General features: G+C 43.1%; 1 protein-coding gene across 4 annotated transcripts in view; it reads left to right on the top strand.

The window, feature by feature from the left end:
- COL14A1 (collagen type XIV alpha 1 chain) overlaps positions 1-20,683 on the top strand; it is a 193,319-nt gene extending 172,636 nt beyond the window's left edge. For 3 of the 4 annotated variants that reach the window (XM_060243265.1, XM_060243263.1, XM_060243262.1), the window contains 4 exons: positions 974-1,162; positions 14,253-14,330; positions 15,524-15,679; positions 19,774-20,683. In XM_060243265.1, coding sequence (XP_060099248.1) covers positions 974-1,162; positions 14,253-14,330; positions 15,524-15,679; positions 19,774-20,084 — 734 coding nt within the window. In that variant the 3' untranslated portion in view covers positions 20,085-20,683. Of the gene's footprint in view, positions 1-973; positions 1,163-14,252; positions 14,331-15,523; positions 15,680-17,830; positions 17,884-19,773 lie in introns of all 4 variants that reach the window. The other variant, XM_060243264.1, reaches the window with a different exon arrangement.

The following is a 20,683-nucleotide window of genomic DNA, read 5'->3' as shown; positions in this document are numbered from 1 at the left end:
TCACCGCTGTGAACATAGTTGCATTAGAATTCATGGCCTGTAAAATCTGCAATCTAATCGGTACAACTGAAAGTCATGCAATAAAAAGCTAACTGCTTTCACCGTTTGCACCACTGTTTGTCTGTGCATGAGCGTGTATGTATCATGTATTTATTTATTTAGCAGTTAGATACCCCAGTCTGGCCCCATCTCATCAGAGCTCAGAACCTCCACAGGGTCTCAGACACCATTAATGCTTGGATGCAGGGCTTTTTTTGAGCAGCAATGCACAGGAATGCAATCCCAGCTGGCTTGGTGTAATGAGTGTGGCCTAATATGCAAATGAATTCCTGAAGGGCTTTTCTACAAAAAAAAGCCCTGCTTGGATGGGAGACCACCCGGGTTTGCAAAGGAAGGCAATGGCAAATCACCTCTGCTTATCTCTTGCCTAGGAAATGGGGCCTCCATAAGTCAGTTGTGATGGCGCATTGTTATTTATTTATTTATGGAGGGCTTTTTTTGTAGCAGGAGCTCCTTTGCATATTAGGCCACACACCCCTGATGTAGCCAATCCTTCAAGAGCTTACAGGGCCTACTGTAAGCTCTTTGAGGATTGGCTGCATTGGGAGATGTAACCAAATATGCAAAGGAATTCCTGCTACAAAAAAGCCCTGTATTTATGTAAAGGTTTATGCTTTTTTCCCTCATACTGGGGACTGCTATTCCACCTTCTTAACAAAGAGTCCTAATGTACATCCTTCTAAAACTTGAAAGCCATCTGGAGATCAATTTTTTTAAAGGCAAGTAGAGTATTACCGTTAGAAGTTTTATTTTTTTTTATTAGAACATTTGTGTTGCTATGAGTCTCAGGAGATAAAGTGTGTGTTTGTGTTAAACAAATAAGCACACACTATGCCTGTAACCCCAAATGGGGGCTCAAAGCGGCTTCTTTTGATTGCTTGAAATGTAAATTGTGGATTTCCTTACCTTGCAGGACACCTAGCCAGATATAACTCCATCTTAAATCAGGTTCCAAGCCAATCTGTGTCAACTCGAACCATCCCCGGACCGCCTGGTGAACCTGGGAGGCAAGGGCCACCTGGACTACAAGGAGAATCGGGATCTCCAGGAAGGCCAGGATTTCCTGGCAGTTCTGGTCAGCCTGGAAGACCTGGTGAAAGAGGTACGCTGAATATATAGGGGACTGAAGCTGCAATTTGACTGTGGGTTAGTGAGGAAGCATGGCCGTGTCTGATGTAAAACAGGACAGATGAATGGAAGAAAACTTAATAACTTTTAGCTGCTGAAAGGCAGGTAAAACCAATGAAGTCAAGTGTTCTGTTTTGCTTTTGTTCATAATATGATATTCATCTGTAGGTAGCATCATGAAGAAAAGTTTTCCTTGTGAGAACTGTTTTCAGAAAGTGATTTTTTAATTAGTACTGTGGGGGGAAAAGGACTTTTAAAGCGCCCAGGTGGAAGGACAGCAGGGCATTTTTCTTCACTTCTCAAAAGACATGATTATTTGTTTCCTTATAGAACTTTAGTAAGGTTCAGTATTCTATATACAAAAGCAGAAGCCAAGCCACAGTGCTGTGATAATCTCAGAAAGCAGGAAGATAGTTATATATCATCTATCTATCTATCTATCTATCTATCTATCTATCTATCTATCTATCTATCTATCTATCTATCTATCTATCTATCTATCTATCTATCTATCTATCTATCTATCATCTGTCTGTCTGTCTGTCTATCTATCTATCTATCTATCTATCTATCTATCTATCTATCTATCTATCTATCATCTATCTATCTATCTGTCTATCTATCTATCTATCTATCTATCTATCTATCTATCTATCTATCTATCTATCTATCATCTATCTATCTATCTATCTATCATCTATCTATCTATCTATCTATCTATCTATCTATCTATCTATCTATCTATCTAATTAAACCCAATAAATAATTATTGAATTATTTATTTATAAGAATTAGTGAACAATGGAGTTTTGTAGGACTGTGTGTGGTGGTGGCTTTTGACAATTTTGTCATCATTATAATGAGCATCAAATCAAATAAATCAAATTTAAATCAAATTAATAATGATAGAGGTGGAGAGCTTATCTGACATACAGAATGAATAACACTGTAGTGCTACAGGGCCAGAAGAAAGGGGGTGATAGCCTGGGAAGAGGCTCCCCTTCTTCCTTTCTCCTTGCCAACAGAAAGGTGGAGGTGAAGTGCCCCTTTGAAGGCACTGCACCCCTTTCAGTATGTCCTTCTTTCTGCTCCCCACAGCTTTTTGTGGGATGCAGAAAGCTGCAGGAAGCTAAAAGCTAGAGGGAGCTAAAAGCAGGGTTTAAACAGCACTGAGCCATTTAAACCAAACAGCTGAGCAATAGGGAGCTCCCACCCACTCAGCTGTTTCTCCTGAAGAGCAGAACCCCCTGCTTTCTGCTCTTCACAAACTGTCACAAGCCACCACGAATTGCACCAAAATTCATGGTAATTCGTCCCAGTTCTTCGATTCATGAACTCTGGTTCACGAACCCCCAAAAGGCCAAAATTCAGGATAAACTTTGGTTCATCAGCTAGTTTGTGTCCATCCCTATATTAGATATTTGAGTCAAAGTCTGCTGCTGTTACTGTTTTGTTTTTTTCCCTCCCATAAACATCTTGAAGGAATCTATTGTCAGCAACCACAGACCGTTTAAATCCAACAGTAAATGCACTTAATTTAGTCTCTTTGAACATAATGGGAGTTGGATGGTTTTAAGTGTACATATGTCGATATGCACAGTCCTAGGGCTGCATGCCCCTCCAATCTGGGAAATGCATTTTGGAATGGCTTTGGGTCTATTATAACAGTCACACCTCTTTTGGGCACATCAGACGGCTCAGTTGGTAGCCCCGAGAATTAATATGAAGTTGTTGGTTTTGACAGGAAACCTTTCAGCGACCTTGGAGCCCGGAGTTCCCCTCCTTCCTGAGGCCATAATTCTAATTACTTTTAGTGTAAGAGGAGACAAGATTTAGGAGGCTGAGCTTGTCGGCCTAGGGGTTTCTATGGCAAAGCTGAACAAAGAATGGCGTTGTTCAGTGGGATAGGGAAGAATGGGGTTGGGGGAAATGGGAAGTTGGAAACAAGAGTGAGACTGATTCAGATAGGACGGAAGGGAAAAAAGGAGGATATAAAGCAGCCTGTGAAAAGCAAAAAATTATTTGAACGACTTAAAAGAACCATGTTGGACTTGCACAAATATTATGCAACTGTGTACAAAGGAACAAACAGTGCGTCTGATGATAGTAATAATGTAAGTAGAAAAACTGAGGCTTGGGAGAGAGGGCCAGAGAATCTGGGGAAATGACCGATAGTTTTGCAGTAAGAAAAGGAGGCATGGGATCTCATGTTCACTATTTCTGTGGTAAAACAGTTGCCAGAGCAAAAGGGATGTTTTGGCAGAATCAGCTTGGTTACTAATGTGGAACTGATGTCTATGGAAGCTTTCACCAGCATTCATTACCACACTTTCAAGTGTTATGACTTTGTTCCGTGCCAAATGCCGAGCTCCAACTGCATGACACTCTCTCAAAAAGTTGACTTTTGCTTGCTATCCATTTACATCAGATTGGGGGAAATAATACATTCAGGTCTGTTGTCGAGCGCTCTTGCTGAGATCTCATTCTTATCAGTGGGGGCTCGTGCATGAAAATGTACTCATTGGGCCAGAATAAAAAATGTACTGCTGGGGGCTGGAACAAAAATGTATCTAGTCCAGCATCCAGGCCCATAGCCATGGGGGGAGGGGGCCTTGTGTGGGCACTGCCCCCAACTTCCATTTAAAAGAAAAACCTTTATAAGATCCTAAGGACGGCAGGTCAAGATGGGTAGCCCCAGGGCACTTTTTTTTAGCAGAAATGCCCAGGAACGCAGTTCCGGCTGGCTTGGTATCAGGGGGTGTGGCTGAATATGTAAATGAATCCCTGCTGGGCTTTTTCTTTTAAAAAGCCCTGTGCAAAACAATGGCGATGTCAGTGGGTGTGACCTAATATGCAAATGAGTTCCTGCTAGGCTTTTTCTACAAAAAAACCTCCTGGGTAGCCCACTGTACTAGACTGTAGCAATAGAAATGAACAGCATCTTAGACAAAATGTGGGGGCAGGGTAGGAACTTTTGTGAGTCACTTCTCACTTCTTCAGATGCGGCTGTCCTGCCACAAATTTTGCTACTTGGACTCTTGTTCTTTTCTACGGCTAAGGACAGGCAGGTAGTGAGAGAACATATACCGTGGGTCAACTCGCTTTAGAGAATAAAACTTTTAAGACCAACAACGACTGGACTCAAACTTTGTTCTACTGCTTCTGACCAACATGGTTGCCCACCTGGATCTAGCTTTAGAGTTGTCAGCCCTTTTGAGCCATGGGATATTGCAGCAAGGAGTGGTGACCCGGCCATGTTTCTGTCGATTTGATTCCAAGAGACGAGTAAAACAGATCCATCTTACTCTATTAAAGCAATCAGTACACAAGGGTTAAAACAGGCATTATGAAATATACCGGTTTAACTTTCATGGCTTCCCTGCCAAAAAAATCCTGGGAGTTGTAATTTGTTGAGCTTGATGACAATTTTGTGTTAAGGATCTTTGGCTCCACTCACACAGAAGTAAAGATCTTATTGTTCCTTGAGAAAAGAGGGTAACCATTAAACTAGTTTAGAAATCTCCGCTGTCAGCATTCCCAAATGATCTCTGGTAACCTGAGGAATAAATGGTGGTAGGGATGCCAACCGCCAGGTGGAGCCTGGAGTTCTCCCAAAATTATATCTACAGACCTCAGTCATCATTCCCCTGGAGCAAATGGCAGACTCCATGGCATCATATCCTGACCGAGCTCTCTCCCCAAACTCTGATGTTGCCAGGCGCTGCCCCCAGATCTCCAGGAATATCCCAAGGCAGAATTGGCAACCCCAAATGGAGGGCTGCTGTGCAAGTTGTTCAGGTTTCTCTATCCCACTGATTGTCAACTGTTGCCTAGGGTTGCCAGCTCTGGGTAGGGAAATTCCTGGCGATTTGGGGGTGGAGCCGGGAAAGACGTGGCTTGGGGAGGAGAGAGACCCCAGTAGGATACAATGCTGTAGAATCCACCCTCCAAAACAGCCATTTTATCCAAGCGATGTCCCTGTGAAAATCAGTCGTAATCCCTGGAGTTTGGGAGCTATACTTATGACCAGGGGTGGAATTGTAGCAGGAGCTCCTTTGCATATTAAGCCACACACCCCTGATGTAGCCTACAAAACTCTTTTTTGTAAGCTCTTGGAGGATTGGCCGCCCTGAGCCACTTAGTGGGAAGGGCGGGATATAAATTACAAATAAATAATAAATAAATAAATAAATACATCAGGGGTATGTGGCCTAATATGCAAAGGAGCTCCTGCTAGAATTCCACCCTTGCTTATGACCCACCACATACCTCACCTGCTTTGTAGTGGAACTACAGTCATGTTTTGGAGAGAGGAAAAGTGATGGAACAAGAAGGACTTTTTTTTAAAAAGGAGGGATGGCTTGGTAAAGAAGGAATAAAATGAATTATGTATCTGAAGAAGTGTGCTTTCACACAAAGGTTATACCCAGAATTAAACTTTTTTAGTCTTAAAGGAATCAAACTTTGTTCTATTGCTTCAGATCAACATGGCTGCCCACCTAAATCTAGAGTTAAACATCATTTATGATCAAAATTAAGCGGACCACAAGTTGCAATTGAAGGCCTAGGGTTGCCATGGTCCTCTTGTTGCTCCAGTGGGGGGGGGGATTTGGGGAGCATTCCCGGAGTGGGCAGGGACATCACACAATCCACTGATGGCACTTGGAAGTGATGTCATCATGTTGGTGATACCAGGGGTGACCCTCTGGTTTTGGGGTGAGACTCTATGGTCAGTTTGCCCTCAAAACAGAGTTTTGTCCAAAAACCAGAACATACTCCCTGTTTACGGATTCCCCCACTGGCCAAGGGGTCTGTGGTGAGGAGAAACCCCCGAACCATGGGAATCCCTCATTTGGACTTGGGGTGGCAAGCCTACCTAGGTCTGAGAATTGTGAAGGCCAATGGCCATTACTTCAAGGCCCCCTTTTGGCCACATGCACAAACTACAAGGAAGATGCTACTCTGTGGTGGAAGCCTATATATATGTAAATATCAGGACCACACTCATTTCCCACTCCTGGGAAGAAAAAATACCAGTCCTGTGATAACTTTCCTGCCTATGAAAAGGCAATGTTCATATTCAAGCAGCAGCAGAAGCAGCATGGCAGGAATATAGCCCAGGAAAATAGGGTTACTATATTTTGAAAAGCAATAAAGAGGACATACTTCTCATCTGACTATTTCAAACAAGTGATCACTGTGACAAATCTCATTTTAAATAGTACTATTATTTAAGCTGTGATAACTGCTACTAACTAGGAATATTCCTAGCCTTCCAACCCCAAAAGAGTACATTTTCACCAGCTTTTTGAAAAGAGGACAGACACACCAAAAAAAGAGGATACTGATGGTTGCTCTACCATGAAATTGGCTGCTCTGTGACTGGGGGGGGGGGGGGCGGTGTCTGCATCAAGGGTGCCTGTCCAAGAGGGAGAGGGCAAGCAGCAAGCACAAATTATTGACCTGTTGGCCTCCAGTTTTCCTGTGAGATTCTCTTCGTGCTGCAACTGTGATATTATCTCACTAAATCGCCTGCCCAAAATCTAATTAGGACTTTTTAAAGATCTGGAAACAATCGTTCTCTGGGGAAAATGAACTGTAATTAAAGATGAAATAACTTGGGAAATTTTCTCTTGACTAAATATCTATGGTTGTTTAGAGCAGTCATTTAGCCTGCGATGCAGTAAATCAAAAAGGAGCAACAGAAAATTTGTGAGATTATTATTGGTAATCCTAATTGAGATTTTAAATGGTGGTCTTTTAGAGTGTCTCTTCATAATCAAGGTTTTATTTACATTGTAAGCCACCTGAAATTTTTGCAAGGTAGAAAAGTGGCTAACGGATGCTTTAAATAAATGTCTTCAATTGTAGTTGGTGTTGAGCTGTGAGGCTTTATCTGCTTTTACTGTGTTTGGCCAAGTATAGCCTACATCAAGGTTGGCCAAACTGTGACTTGGGAGCCACATGTAGCTCTTTCACACATATTGTGTAGCTCCCAAAGCCTCCACCACCCACCGCCCTGTCAGCTGGCTTGGAGAAGGCATTTGTCTCTTTAAATTACTTCTCCAAGCCATGTCCAGCTGGTAGCTTGGAGAATGCATTAAAATTAAAGTTGCTTTCTTTCCACCTCTCTCTCCCCATCTATTTTCCTTCCTTCTTTCCTCTGACATTCATGTCTTGGCTCTCAAACATCTGACAGTGATTCTATGTGGCTCTTATGTTAAGCAAGTTTGGTCACCCCGGCCTACATCTGTGCAAACAGATGTACAGCTTTTTAATTTCTTTGGCACTTGTGCCCCTAAAAGTTGACTTTCCCTTGGATTTAAAACTTACCCCTCAGTTAACAGTGGTGTGTTCCCCTGACAAAAGAACCTCTTTAATAGCACACTGAGCCTCAGGTAAGGTTGCCAACTGGCCAGGAAAAAGAAAACATCTGGTCCCTTTTACAGAAGTTGCATATGCAGAAATCTGCAGCTTTTCCTAGCCTGGAACTTAAAAAAATCGTCTGATCATTGCTGCAGATCAAACTCAGTTTGATCTGCAGCAATGATCAGGCACAGCTAAAGGGACTAGTTTAAAAAGTTGGCAGCCTTATAAACGAGTCTGGAGAAATCTCCCAAGCGATTTCTCTATGTATGTGATAGGGCCTCTGTTTCCATATGTAAAGAGCAAGCGCCTAACGGCAGCAGACCCCTTTTCTGCAGTTCCCTTGAGGATGCATTTTGCGAGTCTTGACTCACAGGGGAGAGGTCGGGCTTCAGTGATAGCATCAGTCCAAAAAGACTGGGATACCAGCCTAAGAGCATGGCCTCGCAGGCTGGATTTCTCTTTGCTGCTCTATTCATCTTGTGCCAAATCACCTGACTGGCTCTGCTCTCTTAAACGGCGCTAGAAAATATGCAGCTTTATTCTTCACGGGGATCCAGGCTGGGATGCCCTGAGGTCTGCAGACGTTGATTTGAGTTTCCAGCCAGCTCTCAATTTCAACAGTTAACAACTTCATGTACATTTTGGGCTTCCTGGAATTGTGCTTGGGGCTTGCCATCCCTGCAGACCCTCTTCTGCAAAGCCTGTGCATTAGACCCTCTTCTGAATTGTCTGTGCATTAGACGCTAGAACTCTATTTCATCCTGTTCGCTCATCCTGTTTATTCTAATGTGCAGCTGGGCACGTTTGGTGCAGTAAGAAAAAAAGAATTATGCCATGGAATTTTTTTGTGTAATCGGGCAGGTGTAGGGCTTAATAAGGATCCTGACCATGTATATAGGGCAGCAAATGTTCCTTCCCTCCTGGTCCTCCAAGAATCTTTAAACCACAGTGTGGTGAGCTGTGCATGCCCAATACGACTTCCCAGATTTCCTTGGAATGCAAAAGTTTGGAAAGCTTGAATGGGCGCTTGAAGTTCTCTCCTTTCTGGGGAGGTTTTTAAGGGAAGATTGCACAGGTGCCAATTGTTGATGCTCTAGGACTAACGCTCATTGTTCTGAATCATATTATTGTTCAGGGTTTTGGTATAGCCAGCTCATAGCTGGCAAGGAACAGGCTGTAATGGGTTGCCAGTTGCACTCCCCCTGAGGCATCAGAATCTGTTTTTGCACATGCTGAATCCAGAGGAATATGCAAAAGAAGAATTAGGTTATAGCTTAGTATTTGGAGATGGATAGGCACAGGTGTGAATTGTACACTACTACCTGTGTGCTTACTTCTGCACCTCGTGATGTTTACCCTGCATGTTTGCAAATAACTATCTCAGTGGGATATCGTGGTGGTGAACAGAGAAGCTGTTGTGAAGAGCTTTGCACAAGGAAAGTGATCGAGGGTGGCAGAGACTAAATGCTCTGATAAGTAGGACTGCGCACTTTAATTTGGCTTAATAGGTTTGTTAAAGCAATAAGGCTTTGATTGCTTCATTGGCTGTGGCTGTTTTTAGTTGATGAGACTGACAGCAGAGGGTCTGAGGAAATCTTGAGTTGCTGGTGGATTATTATTACCAGGGCTTTTTCTGAGCAGGAACGCAGTTCCGGCTAGCTTGGTGTCAGGGGTGTGGTCTAATATCCAAATGAGTTCCTGCTGGGCCTTTTCTACAAAAAACCCGGTGCAAAGCAATGGCGATGTCAGGGGGTGTGGCCTAATATACAAATGAGTACCTGCTGGACTTTTTCTACACCCCCTCCCTCGATTATTACTCTATTACTGTAAGAGAGAATACAAATGATGGCTTTTCCTTTAAAAAATGAATTGGTTGCTGGCTCTGCCTGCCTGCCTGTCTATCATCTATCTATTATCGTAGAAGTCCTGCAATTTTTCAAAAAGGTGCTGATGATAAGATTTTGGCCATATTCAAGTGCTTGTAAATGTAACCAATTAAGTAATTGATTAAAGAGCCGAAGAACCACCAATGACCAACTCTTTAATTAGCTATAGCAACAGCAACAACGAGGAGAACAGCATCAGCATCATCAAGCTAATGAATCCATTAGAAAGTGTGTGCAAAGGAAGACGCCAAGCACGGCACATAGGCCGAGAGTCCATAAAGAGCAGCTGCTATTCTCTGCACACTTAGGGTGCATTCACACTACATTAGATAATGCGTTTTGCAACTCAAATTTTGCTGTGTAAGAATAGCAAAAATCCAGTTTCAAAATGCATTTTCTAGCGTAGTGTGATTGCACCCCAAGTTTTTACGAATAGGCTAAACTGTTGATTTAGATGAGTCCGCAGATGGGGTGCCAAGTGAAAGGAAGTGAAATGACTAGCAGAGGAGGCCTGGAAAATTGTGAAGGGGAGGGAGGGCAAAAAGAGGGCAGTCATGAATCAGCTCAGAATTTTATGGCTTCAAATTAACAAAATGAACACAGCTGTTATTGCTGTTTCCAAACTTTACACATGGAAACTTCAGTGCCAGCGCTTTTGGAATAGCCTGAGACTTTGGCCTGCCTAGAATGGCTTCTGGGGATGGCTTGCCTGGTGGGCCCTTCAGGCAAAGCAGGTGAGCCTAAAGCAAGCCACAGTGATTCTTGCAATGCCTGCAGTGTGTTTGATTCTCTTCCCCCCTCCTAAGACTTCTCCTGCTACATCCCTTTATACTAAAAGTAGGTCCCTACTTTATGGCATGGCTGTATTTTTATTTCTTTATTTATAAGGAATGGGAAAGTCTCCTGGCTCCACTCCCGAACTCCCCAGATATTTCCTGAGCTGGACTTGGCAACCCTAGGCCAAAGCCTTCCCCTTACGTTGACTCCTAACATGTACACAATAAGCTGCCTTACACTGAATCAGACCCCAGCAGGCCTTGAATTCAGCAGGATCTCACAGGAGCACAGCTCCTGAACCTTTCTAACGGCCTCCCCCTCCTCCTCCCCCCCATCTACCTACCTTGTCCATTGAATAGTAGGTGCAGCTGTATAACAATCCCTGGATTAGGAGAGTGAGCAGCTAGCCAGCCACCAGGGGCTTTGCCACGCCCCCAGCAGTCCTCATTAACCCCTGGAGAAGCCCACGCCACCCTTTCTCCACTTCTTATGTGATTTTGGGTGGTTTGCTGGCCTTTTGACTGGGTGTGTGTGTGTGAACAAGGAGAGCCCCAGGTGAATGAGGCCTTCTTGGGTTGGCTGGATCTCTAGCCATCCCAAGCAGGCCTTGCTCGTCTGGGGCTCTCCTTTCTTGTGTAAGGTTACTTTTGGCAGGGGGGCATATGCTAATGAGCTATGCTAATGAGCTACACCATCTATTTTTCTACAGAATGACCCTTGAAACTTAGTATTGTCTACTCAGACCTTCAGCAGCTCTCCAAGGTCTCAGGCTGACATCTTTTACATCACCTACTGTCAGATCTTTTAAATGGAGATGCCAGGGATTGAATCTGGAACTTTCTGCAGGTCAAGCGGATGCTGTAACCACTGAGCCACAGCCCCTCCTCAGAGATTTTCTGCCTATTCTGGCAATTCTGCCTATTTCTCTGAACATGGAAGTTCCCTTCAGGCACCATGGCTAGTAGCCAGTGATAGACCTAATCCCTCTTTTTAATCATTTATGCTTGTGGCCATCACTACATCCTCTGACAGTGAAGTCTGAATTCTACTCATTGCATAAAGAAGTATTTAATTTTTTTTGGCCTGAATCTATCGCCCATCAGTTTCATTGGACAAACAGCTGGAGAGAAGGAATGATGGGAAGAAGGGTCCATGGACGCTGATGTTGCAGCTACTCGTAGAGGAAGGAAAAAGGGAGTGTACTGGATTCACATTTTTGCAAAATGTGCCTAATCAATCCTAAACAAAGTCATGCCCTTCTAAACCCACTGACTTTAGAAGGGTGTAACACCATTTAGGATTACACTGTAAAAGGATTAATTGGTATGTCTTAAATAACTTAAGTGGCTTTGGCAATCTGTGTCATTTTCTCTTTCAAGAGGCTTAGGGATTTCACCCTTCTCTGCATAGGATCTTTTTGCGGGCGGCCACTGAGGTGGGCTTTTCGTGACTTGGAAGAAATACATTTATCTGCACAAAGGGAGAGTATCTGAAATTGCTTACTGGTGGCAACTGCAGTTTAAAAGGGAGTTTTATATATATGTAGCAACTGACCTATTAAAAGAGAATCATTGGACCATCTGGCATTGTTTTCCTAGCAGTAACTTGCAGATCTCTGGCTGGTGGAAGAGAATGAAGGACAGAACAATCGCATTGCTTAGTAGGTTGATCTCTGCCTCGTCTCATTAATCTGTAACAGTGTGGATGGTTTAACAGTGATGAATATCTTGTTTTGGAAGAATACGGAAGAGGATTTTTAAAAAATATGAGCACCTGTTCACCAGGATTATAACCCAAAGGTTAGATATTTCTTAGAATCATGGGGTTTTTGAGTTGCTTTTTTAGCAGGGATGCATAGGAACGCATTTCCCAGCTGGCTTGCATCAGGGGGTGTGGCCTAATATGCAAATGAATCCCTGCTTGGCTTGTTAAAAACCATGTGAAATGATGGTGATGTCAGGGTGTGTGGCCTAATATACAAATGAGTTCCTGTTGGGCTTTTTCTACAAAAAAAGCCCTGCTTAGAATTCCAAATAACATGGATCTGAGTCTGCAAAACAGACCTTATGTTCTTGGGCAACTTGATACATGAACCTCAGCATATACTTTAAAATGTTGTGTGTAATTGTGAGAAAGGTGTATATACTACGGTATTGGAAGGGGGAAAAAAATCACCTCACTTAAGGAATGGGTACACTGATCGTTGGACTGTGAAATAACATATTGCATGCACATGTGTAAAGCAAAGAAGACAGTGAACTTTTCCTATCTACATTGGCGCGCTGCAAAAAGAAAATTCGTGATTGATCTGAATGATAGAAATGTTTCTTGTATGTCGTAGCTATCACTATTAAACATGTGATTCAAACATGCATCACAAAATTGTCAAGAGACAGGGATTAGCTACACTTGTTAAGCGTGCTACTTATTTCTTCATATTTATTTGTTCCCCACTTTTCTCTCCAAAGCAGCTTACAACATGGTTCTCGCCTCTTCCATTTTATCTTCTCAACAATAATTCTGTGAAACGTTTTAGGATGAGTGTGAGTGATTGGTGCAGGGTCACCCATGGGGATTTGAATTGGCTCTCCTGGAGTGGGGATTCAAATCTGGCTTGCCGAGATCCTAATCTGACGCTCTGACCACTGTTCTATGCTGTCTCTGCACCATTCGAGCAGTTGTGTATGTGGATTTGATTCAGTAAGCGTAGACTCAGGCATAGATGAGTCTGAAGACAGGAGCAAGAAGCAGACAAGCATATGGGTAGACCCTAATTAGAGTTAGATCACAACTATTCTGTGCATATGCAGATAACCCCACCAAGTCCAGATTGCACTGTATGCATAGCAAATACGCTCGTCTAAATTGTTTCTCCAAAGCACAAGATGGCAGTTATGCATGCCACTGTGAACCTTCCAAAAGCATGGGTTGAATGGGTAGCATGCCAAATGGTGGCTGAAATCAAAACATGTGTTTGCCATGCTCAGAAAACCATCAGGGCTGGGTTAGGAAAAGTGGTGGCCACACGCAGAATCCATCACAGTTAAGAATATAAGAGAGGCCATGTTGGATCAGGCCAATGGCCCATCCACTCCGACACTCTGTGCCACACAATGACCAAAACCCAGGAGGTCCATCAGTAGAGACAGAACCTCCCAGTGTTGCTCCCAAGTGCCAAGAAGAATATAGAGGATCACTACTTCAGACATAGAGTTCCATCTGTATATTGTGGCTAACAGCCACTGATGGATCTCTGCTCCATATGTTTATCCACTCCTCCTTGATATCCAGTCCCCTCTGTAATGTATGTGGACTCAAGTGAGAACTGAAAGCGTGTTCCTGCCGGGCTCATTGGAGCCAGACAGCCAGAGCTTGGGGACTTGGGAACAATGGGCAGCAGGATCCAAAACTGCCCTGCTGCCCAGCTCCAATCACAGGCCCCCTGCTGGTTTGAATGGTCCAATCAAACGCTTGCGCGGGAACACAGGAGTGTATATAGTTGGCCCTGTGGGCCCAGTTAGTCAGTCTTACGTGTATGCCTCAAGATGCTGTAACCAAGAAAGAGCTGAGGATTCACTACCACCTCGCCTCTGCCATGCATTGAACCCACTATATTACACCCTCTATGCTTGTAGCCACCACCACTTCCTGCAACAGTGAATTTCACATGTTAATTACACTTTTGGTGAAGAAGTACTTTCTTTTATCTGTTCTAAGCCTGCTGCTCATTAAGTTCTTAGATTGTGTTGTGTTGAGAACAGAGCCGCAGATTTCATCTACTGGCTTCAGAACTTGTCCCTGTGTTAAGAAACCCTTCCTTCTGAAGTAGCGTGACATGATAGTAATTACAGACTTTGCAGGAAGCCAGCTATACCAGCAGACTCTTGTGAGAAGAGACAACAGAACCATTTAGCCATAGCCTCATCTAATTAATAAAAGGTGCAGATGGAAAAACATTAATCAGTTTGGCCAAGGTTTTCCCCGCCCCTTTCCCCTTCCATCTGTTCTTATTTCTATTCTTTGCTTGAACAGGTTTGCCAGGGGAAAAAGGAGAGAGAGGTAGTCCTGGTGTTGGAACACAAGGACCACGAGGTCCCCCGGGTCCTACAGGTAAGAGTGCCCCATTTTTGTAGAATGGCTTTACATACATTAACACTTTGGGATCAGGAAAGAATTTTCCTCCAGGCCAGATTGGCCCTGGAATCCTGGCAGGTTTTTCTGCCTTCCTGTGGCATTCCGCAGGGGTCACCGGGAAAGTGAGAGGGGAGGACGTAGATGTGAATTCCCTGCATTGTGCAGGGAGTTGGACTACATGACCCTCGGGATTCCTTCCAGCTGTGTTTCTAACACAGAAAAGGTGTTGCCCTGGGAATGTGCAAAATTCTTCCCATTTTAATTTCTCCTTGGAGCTTGAACTTTTGAGTTATATGATCTTATTTTTAAAGGGGAAACAATATGTTGAAGACACACTATTCTTTAGTCCTTGGTTTCTGCACTTTGTACAACCCTGTACAAGTTTTGTTTGCTGATGACCAATGCACACAAGGACACGTCCATTGATGAAAACACTGTGCAGAAAAAGGAATCTTGATCCAATCGTGATCCCATTATGATCCCATTTTTTTTGCATCTAAGTTTAATGGCGACTGCAGGAAATTTTTACATGTTCTAATTAATTTTAGAACATCTCTAAGTTAAACCAGAAATGAGATGGAGCAGAAGGCAGACTATGAAACATAAATGGAACAGAGTGACACATTTGTGAACAAGTGGAGAACATGCTTTAGGAGTTATGATTAGACTGCTTCCAAGGCATGAGTTCACATTACATTTGTAGGTGTGTTTTTCTACTTCTCATTTTGTAGCACTTAAAACTGTGGCAGCCAGGGCTTTTTTGTAGCAGGAACTCCTTTGCATTTTAGGCTACATCCCCCCCTGATGCAGCCAATCCTCCAAGAGCTTAAGGTAGGCCCTGTAAGAAGAGCCCTGTAAGCTCTTGGAGGATTGGCTACATCAGGGGGGTGTAGCCTAATATGCAAAGGAGTTCTTGCTACAAAAAAAAGCCCTGGGGCAACCAGGCTTCCAGTGTGAAATGGTTGTTCTTCTAATAGTACATTCACAGTATTAAAGAGATTTCCCCTTTTAGTTGAGCAAGTGTGTCTATGATGCCATGTAAGCACATAGCCAAAGAGTTGCTGGGTGACAGGGAACGTGAATGTGTGAACTCACTTCAGACACATACTTCTGTAGAGTTTTACAGGTGATCACTTTAGCACTGACTGCTGCTTTTGGGTTCCATGTAGGACCTCCAGGTGAAAGTCGAACAGGTAGCCCAGGTCTTCCTGGCCCATCAGGCCCAAGAGGCCCAACTGGTCACACAGGTGCTCCGGGGCCACAGGGTGCGTCAGGGCAACCCGGATACTGTGACCCCTCTTCCTGTGCTGGTTATGGAACAGGAGGTGAGTATACTTTTTGAGGACTTCAAAAAACTTCAGTTCTACCCAGCTTCTTGGCAGAGCCCTCAAAGTTAATGTTGCACTAATATTTCAGTGTTTATTGCAAAAACAATCATTTCAGTGCTACATGTAGAGGAAGAAGTTGGTGGTCCTGCTTCCTTTTCCACCACAGCATTTTGTGCTTCTCCCCTCCCCCTCCCCCATCACTTCTGAGGTTCGGGAAGTCAGAATGTTCTGCTTTGTGGTGCAAGATGGCAGAGACTGGATATTGCCAGACACCTCATGTGCCGTAAGATGTAATCTTCCACTATTTGATCTTTGGCTCCAAGCCCAAGTCCACTCATAAGAACCAAAAAACATTGGTCCACCAGTTCATTCACAGAGTTATCCTCTTATGGGGACTGTAATTTGAAAGCAAGCAAAAGCAAGCAAACCAAACCCCAACATGGTCTATTTACGGTGGTGTGTAACATGATCTAGTTATTATAGTGTGGCTGATTCTTCTGTCTGATTTTCCCCTGTATTTTTCAAGACAAAAGAACAGGAGCTCTGCTAGATCAGACCAATGGTTCATCTAGTCCAGCATCTGGTCTCACACAATGGCCAACCAGTTCCTTTAGATGGTCAACAGGGCAGAGAGGCCGAGGCCTTCCTCTGGTGTTGCCTCCTGGCTCTGAGATTCAGAGGCTTAGTGCCTCTGAACGTGAAGGTTCCCCTAAGTCACCATGGCTAGTAACCACCGATAGACTTATCCTCCACGAATCTATCTAATCCCCTTATTACTGAGGCCATCGCTACATACTCTGCCATGCAGAAACTATGTGGGAGAGTCACCAGCATCACAGGACACATTGGTGGCAAAGGATATTGGGGGTATTTGTGCAAGGGTTTTTTTAGGTGATTACCTCAGCACTCTACTGTGGATGAATTTGCTGTGGCGCTGACCTAGGGCTGATTGGTTGTTCAGCAGGGGGAAATGACAGCAGGTGGGGTGGAGGGAAAAATTCAGCTGCCTTTCAAACAGTTAGTAGGCACTGGGGCGATGTTTACACAGCTCTGACTACTAAGCCGGGCAAGGGAATTTTATGCGTCGCAACTTGTTTCCATATGCATGTGCAGCCCCAGTAGGGTCAGGACATATGCCCAGTTCTCCTGCCCAATGAGAAAAATAATGACAATTTGAGTTTGTAGTTGTGAAATCCATCGATAAAGCCAATGTTTCATTTTCTGTGTGTCATACTTCTGTGGCATTGTCACGTTGTCTGAATCATCCATTCCATTGTACTTGCATGTCTCATTTGTCTCTGTCTTCCATACATCTATCTGGCTTGACGTTTTACATTTGTAGTTGCCTCGGGTGAGGGAAAAGAACTCCTCATCCAACTTGCTTATTTGCATACTTCTGAATGACATGAGGGTATGACTGCCACTAACCAAACATACTTGAATACCTTGAAGCAATGTTGCCATGAATGAATGAAAACATAATCTTTGAAAGAACAGGCTGGCTTCAAGAATTTGCATTGCATGGAAAACCTAGAAGGAATAACGATTGTTCTAGAGCAGTGTTTTTCAAATTGTGACCCATGGAATCCTGACAGTCCTTGCTAAAAGTTTCCTCTACTAGACCAGGAATGGTGGGCAGAATGCTTTATAAGATGGTTGTTTCCAGGTCTACCAGTTTCCCCCTGCAGTGTGCAACTATATTGGGTGAAGCCCGAACTGTACACCCAATTCATATGATTAAGTCCCACAGCACGTGAACCTTGGGCCATGCCTTTGAATTCTCCTCTGTAAAACAGAGTCTCATGGCAGACAAATTCATAAAGAGTTTCTTGTGGGTAAGGAGCTTGGAAAACAGCGTTCTAGATAATCTAGCACATACGGACCATGCAGAAACTTTGGCATGTGACATCTGGATCTTAAAAGTGTTTGGGCTGGCAAAGCATGAAATAAAACCCTAATCATGCAGTTATTAAATCCGTAGTTTGATAGGCTGGGTGACTTCAAATGTAAGACACAAGATTAACATGTAGCTAAACTGGCCTGTGAGATTTTCTTGTTTTACTGATCTGTATGTTTTTGTGTTCATCTGTTCCCATCCTTGTTCTTCCTCTTTTCCCCCCCATACTTCATCCTTTTTCAATTTTAAAGGTTCATTTCCTTACAATGGCTACCAATACAGAACGTGAAAGACACTGATTCGGGTAGAGTTTTGTTTTTCTCTCGTTTGATGGAGGTCACAAATGGCTACTCACTACCCCCTGCCACCAGCAATACTGATCACCACTAACCAAGGATTGCTTGCTTAGTAGGCTTAGATTTCTTGCTAAAGTTCAAGCATTTGGCACATTTTACCCATTGGCCAGATTTACTAGACACAACTGACGGCTATACCAGAACAAGGCTGTGTGAAGTCCTTGAAAAGTTTAAAAAAAGAAAAGAAAACCCTAATCACTCTTTTTTTACTTATTAAGATCCATACACAAGTAACAGACTTCTGTTTATGCTGCTAATATGCAGGGAGGTACACAAGAAATTCACCCCAACTGCATTAGAATTACCTGCATCATTTGAGGTGGCTGACAATGAGCATCACCATTATGGTTTAATTGTGTGCCTCTATGCTTAATTATAAGAGCCCCGTGGCATAGAGTGGTAAACTGCAGTACTGCAGTCCAAGCTCTGCTCACGACCTGAGTTTGGATCTGGCGGAAGCTGGGTTCAGGCAGCCGGCTCCAGGTTGACTCAGCCTTCCATCCTTCCGAGGTCGGTAAAATGAGTACCCAGCTTGCTGGGGGGAAAGTGTAGCTGACGGGAGAAGGCAATGGCAAACCACCCCGTAAAAAGTCTGCCAAGGAAACATCATGATGTGATGTCACCCCATGGGTCAGAAACGACTGGTGCTTGCATGGATAAAATACCTTTATCTTTTTATGTTTAATCATTATTGGTATATTTTTATTGGATGTATATATACATACCAGTGTGTAGGAAAGCTGAGCAGGGGTGCGATAAATAAATGCAAACAGGGAAACCCTAGTTCTAGGCTAAAAAAAACCCAGTACACATCACTGCGAGTGGAACAAGACTAGTGGCACTCTTTTATGCTTCAGTGTATCCCGCATCTTGGATGATACTGCTCTATCTTGCAGAGAATGAAATACATTTCCTCTTTAAAATACATTCAGCATCTGAAGATCTCTTATCCTGAATCAGACCACTGGCCCACCCAGCTCTGCATTGTTCTTGAGGACTTCTGGCAGAGAACGGTCACCAAGGAATTTATTTAACTGGAGATGCCAGAGATGGGGCCTTCTATGTGTTCTAACACTGAGCCACACTCCCTCCTGCCCGCCACCCCCCCCCCCAACAAACAATAAAACTTGAGCAAACGCTTTCCAGAGTTGACAATGCCCAACCTACCCCTATCAACCCCAAAAGGAGAACTGGTCCACTGCTTTGTAGTTTGAACTGTCCTTCCAGTTCTTGCAAACGCTAAAAAAACCTTTTGGAGTAATTAAAAAAAATATTATCAACTGTTTAAATCTCTTCCAAATAAATAAAAAGTTACAAGCACAGTCCAGCTGAACATAAGAGCTTTTAAGTGCCAATGATTTCAGGGAGATAATGAGTGCCAGTCTAGGAAAAACTGTGCTAAACGCTCACTGAAAGCAATGGGACAAATTGATCGTAACTACCTCAAATCACTTAATTTAAATCACACTTAAGGGCAACTAAATTTCTTTGAGTTGTGGTCATTTATCTTCCTCCCCCCAATGAGACCCAGGAAGCTGTTTTGTTTGTACTGTTATTTTTAAACTTTAAGGATTTTCTAATCCCACCACATTAAGAGAATTCATTTCTAATACAGAAAGCACATTGCTATTGCTGGTGATGGTTTCCAACTAACTGAACTTAAATCTGCAGAATAATAAAGCTTTCCCTTTTCATCAATGCTTATTTAATTTTTGAAAAGTCTGATTGCTTCATAAATCAACAGTGGCTGTAGAGCTCTGTGACAGACCAAATTCTTAATGATTGTTTTCCTTTCCTCTTCACGTTAACCATGTGACCGTTCTTGGTGGTGGGTAAAGGTGGATATGGGGATCCGACAGACGAAGATATCCCAGTCGTACCACTGCCGCATAACTCCTACCAGCTCTATGACCCCGAGGACCTTTACGACGGGGAACAGCAGCCCTATCTAGTTCATGGGTCCTACCCTCATCCCCAGTCCTCCTATCCAGCACCTCGTATTGCTCAACCAGAGTTCAGGCCTGTTCAGGATGAAACCGAGGCTGTTGAATTGAGATCCCCTGGAATCAGCCGCTTTACAACAAGCAGAATTTCCAAAAGAAGTGTTGGCTCTTCAGTGCGCAAGACAGTGATTAAGAAAACGTCTTAATGAACTGTTTCTTTGATGTATGTGTACATTATATATTATTTTTAGGCCTTGGTCCAGTTGCCTAAACGATGTCACAGAAATTGTTTACAGGCTTTTATGTTAAAGGGAAAAAAAATTATACTGTACATGACCACTGGCAGAACAAGGAAAATGCTAATTACGTTGCATGCCAGAAATTATTAGCATTAAAATGCTAATTGCATTGCATGCCAGAAGTTATTAGCATGTTACTAGATGAATTCTCCAAGGAACCTTTTTTTCTAGTTCTTTACAGTTGTCATATGATTATGCTTCAGTTCATACTAAGAAAACCTGCATAAACAGCTGGTATGTTTGAGTCAATCAAGAAGAGTTAAGTACAGTAATGTCTTGCTTTTTGAATGCGTCTGTTCAAATTTTGATTTGTGTGTAACCCTACTAAAGCCAGTTGTATTGGTTGCTTCTTTTTTTAAAACCCCTTTTTTAAAAGAAGATTTATATGGTGGGATTGTCTTCCCATAGTATTCCGATAAATACCTTTTAGAAACGCATCAATAATTTATTGTGGATTCCTTACTACTCTGTTTTATACACAAATAAACATGGCAAACTTTTATAAA

This window comes from Heteronotia binoei, chromosome 7, assembly GCF_032191835.1.
Source record: "Heteronotia binoei isolate CCM8104 ecotype False Entrance Well chromosome 7, APGP_CSIRO_Hbin_v1, whole genome shotgun sequence".
Classification (NCBI taxonomy): Eukaryota; Metazoa; Chordata; class Lepidosauria; order Squamata; family Gekkonidae; genus Heteronotia; species Heteronotia binoei.
Note: the sequence above shows the minus strand (reverse complement) of the source record. Positions and strands in the feature narration are given on the sequence as shown.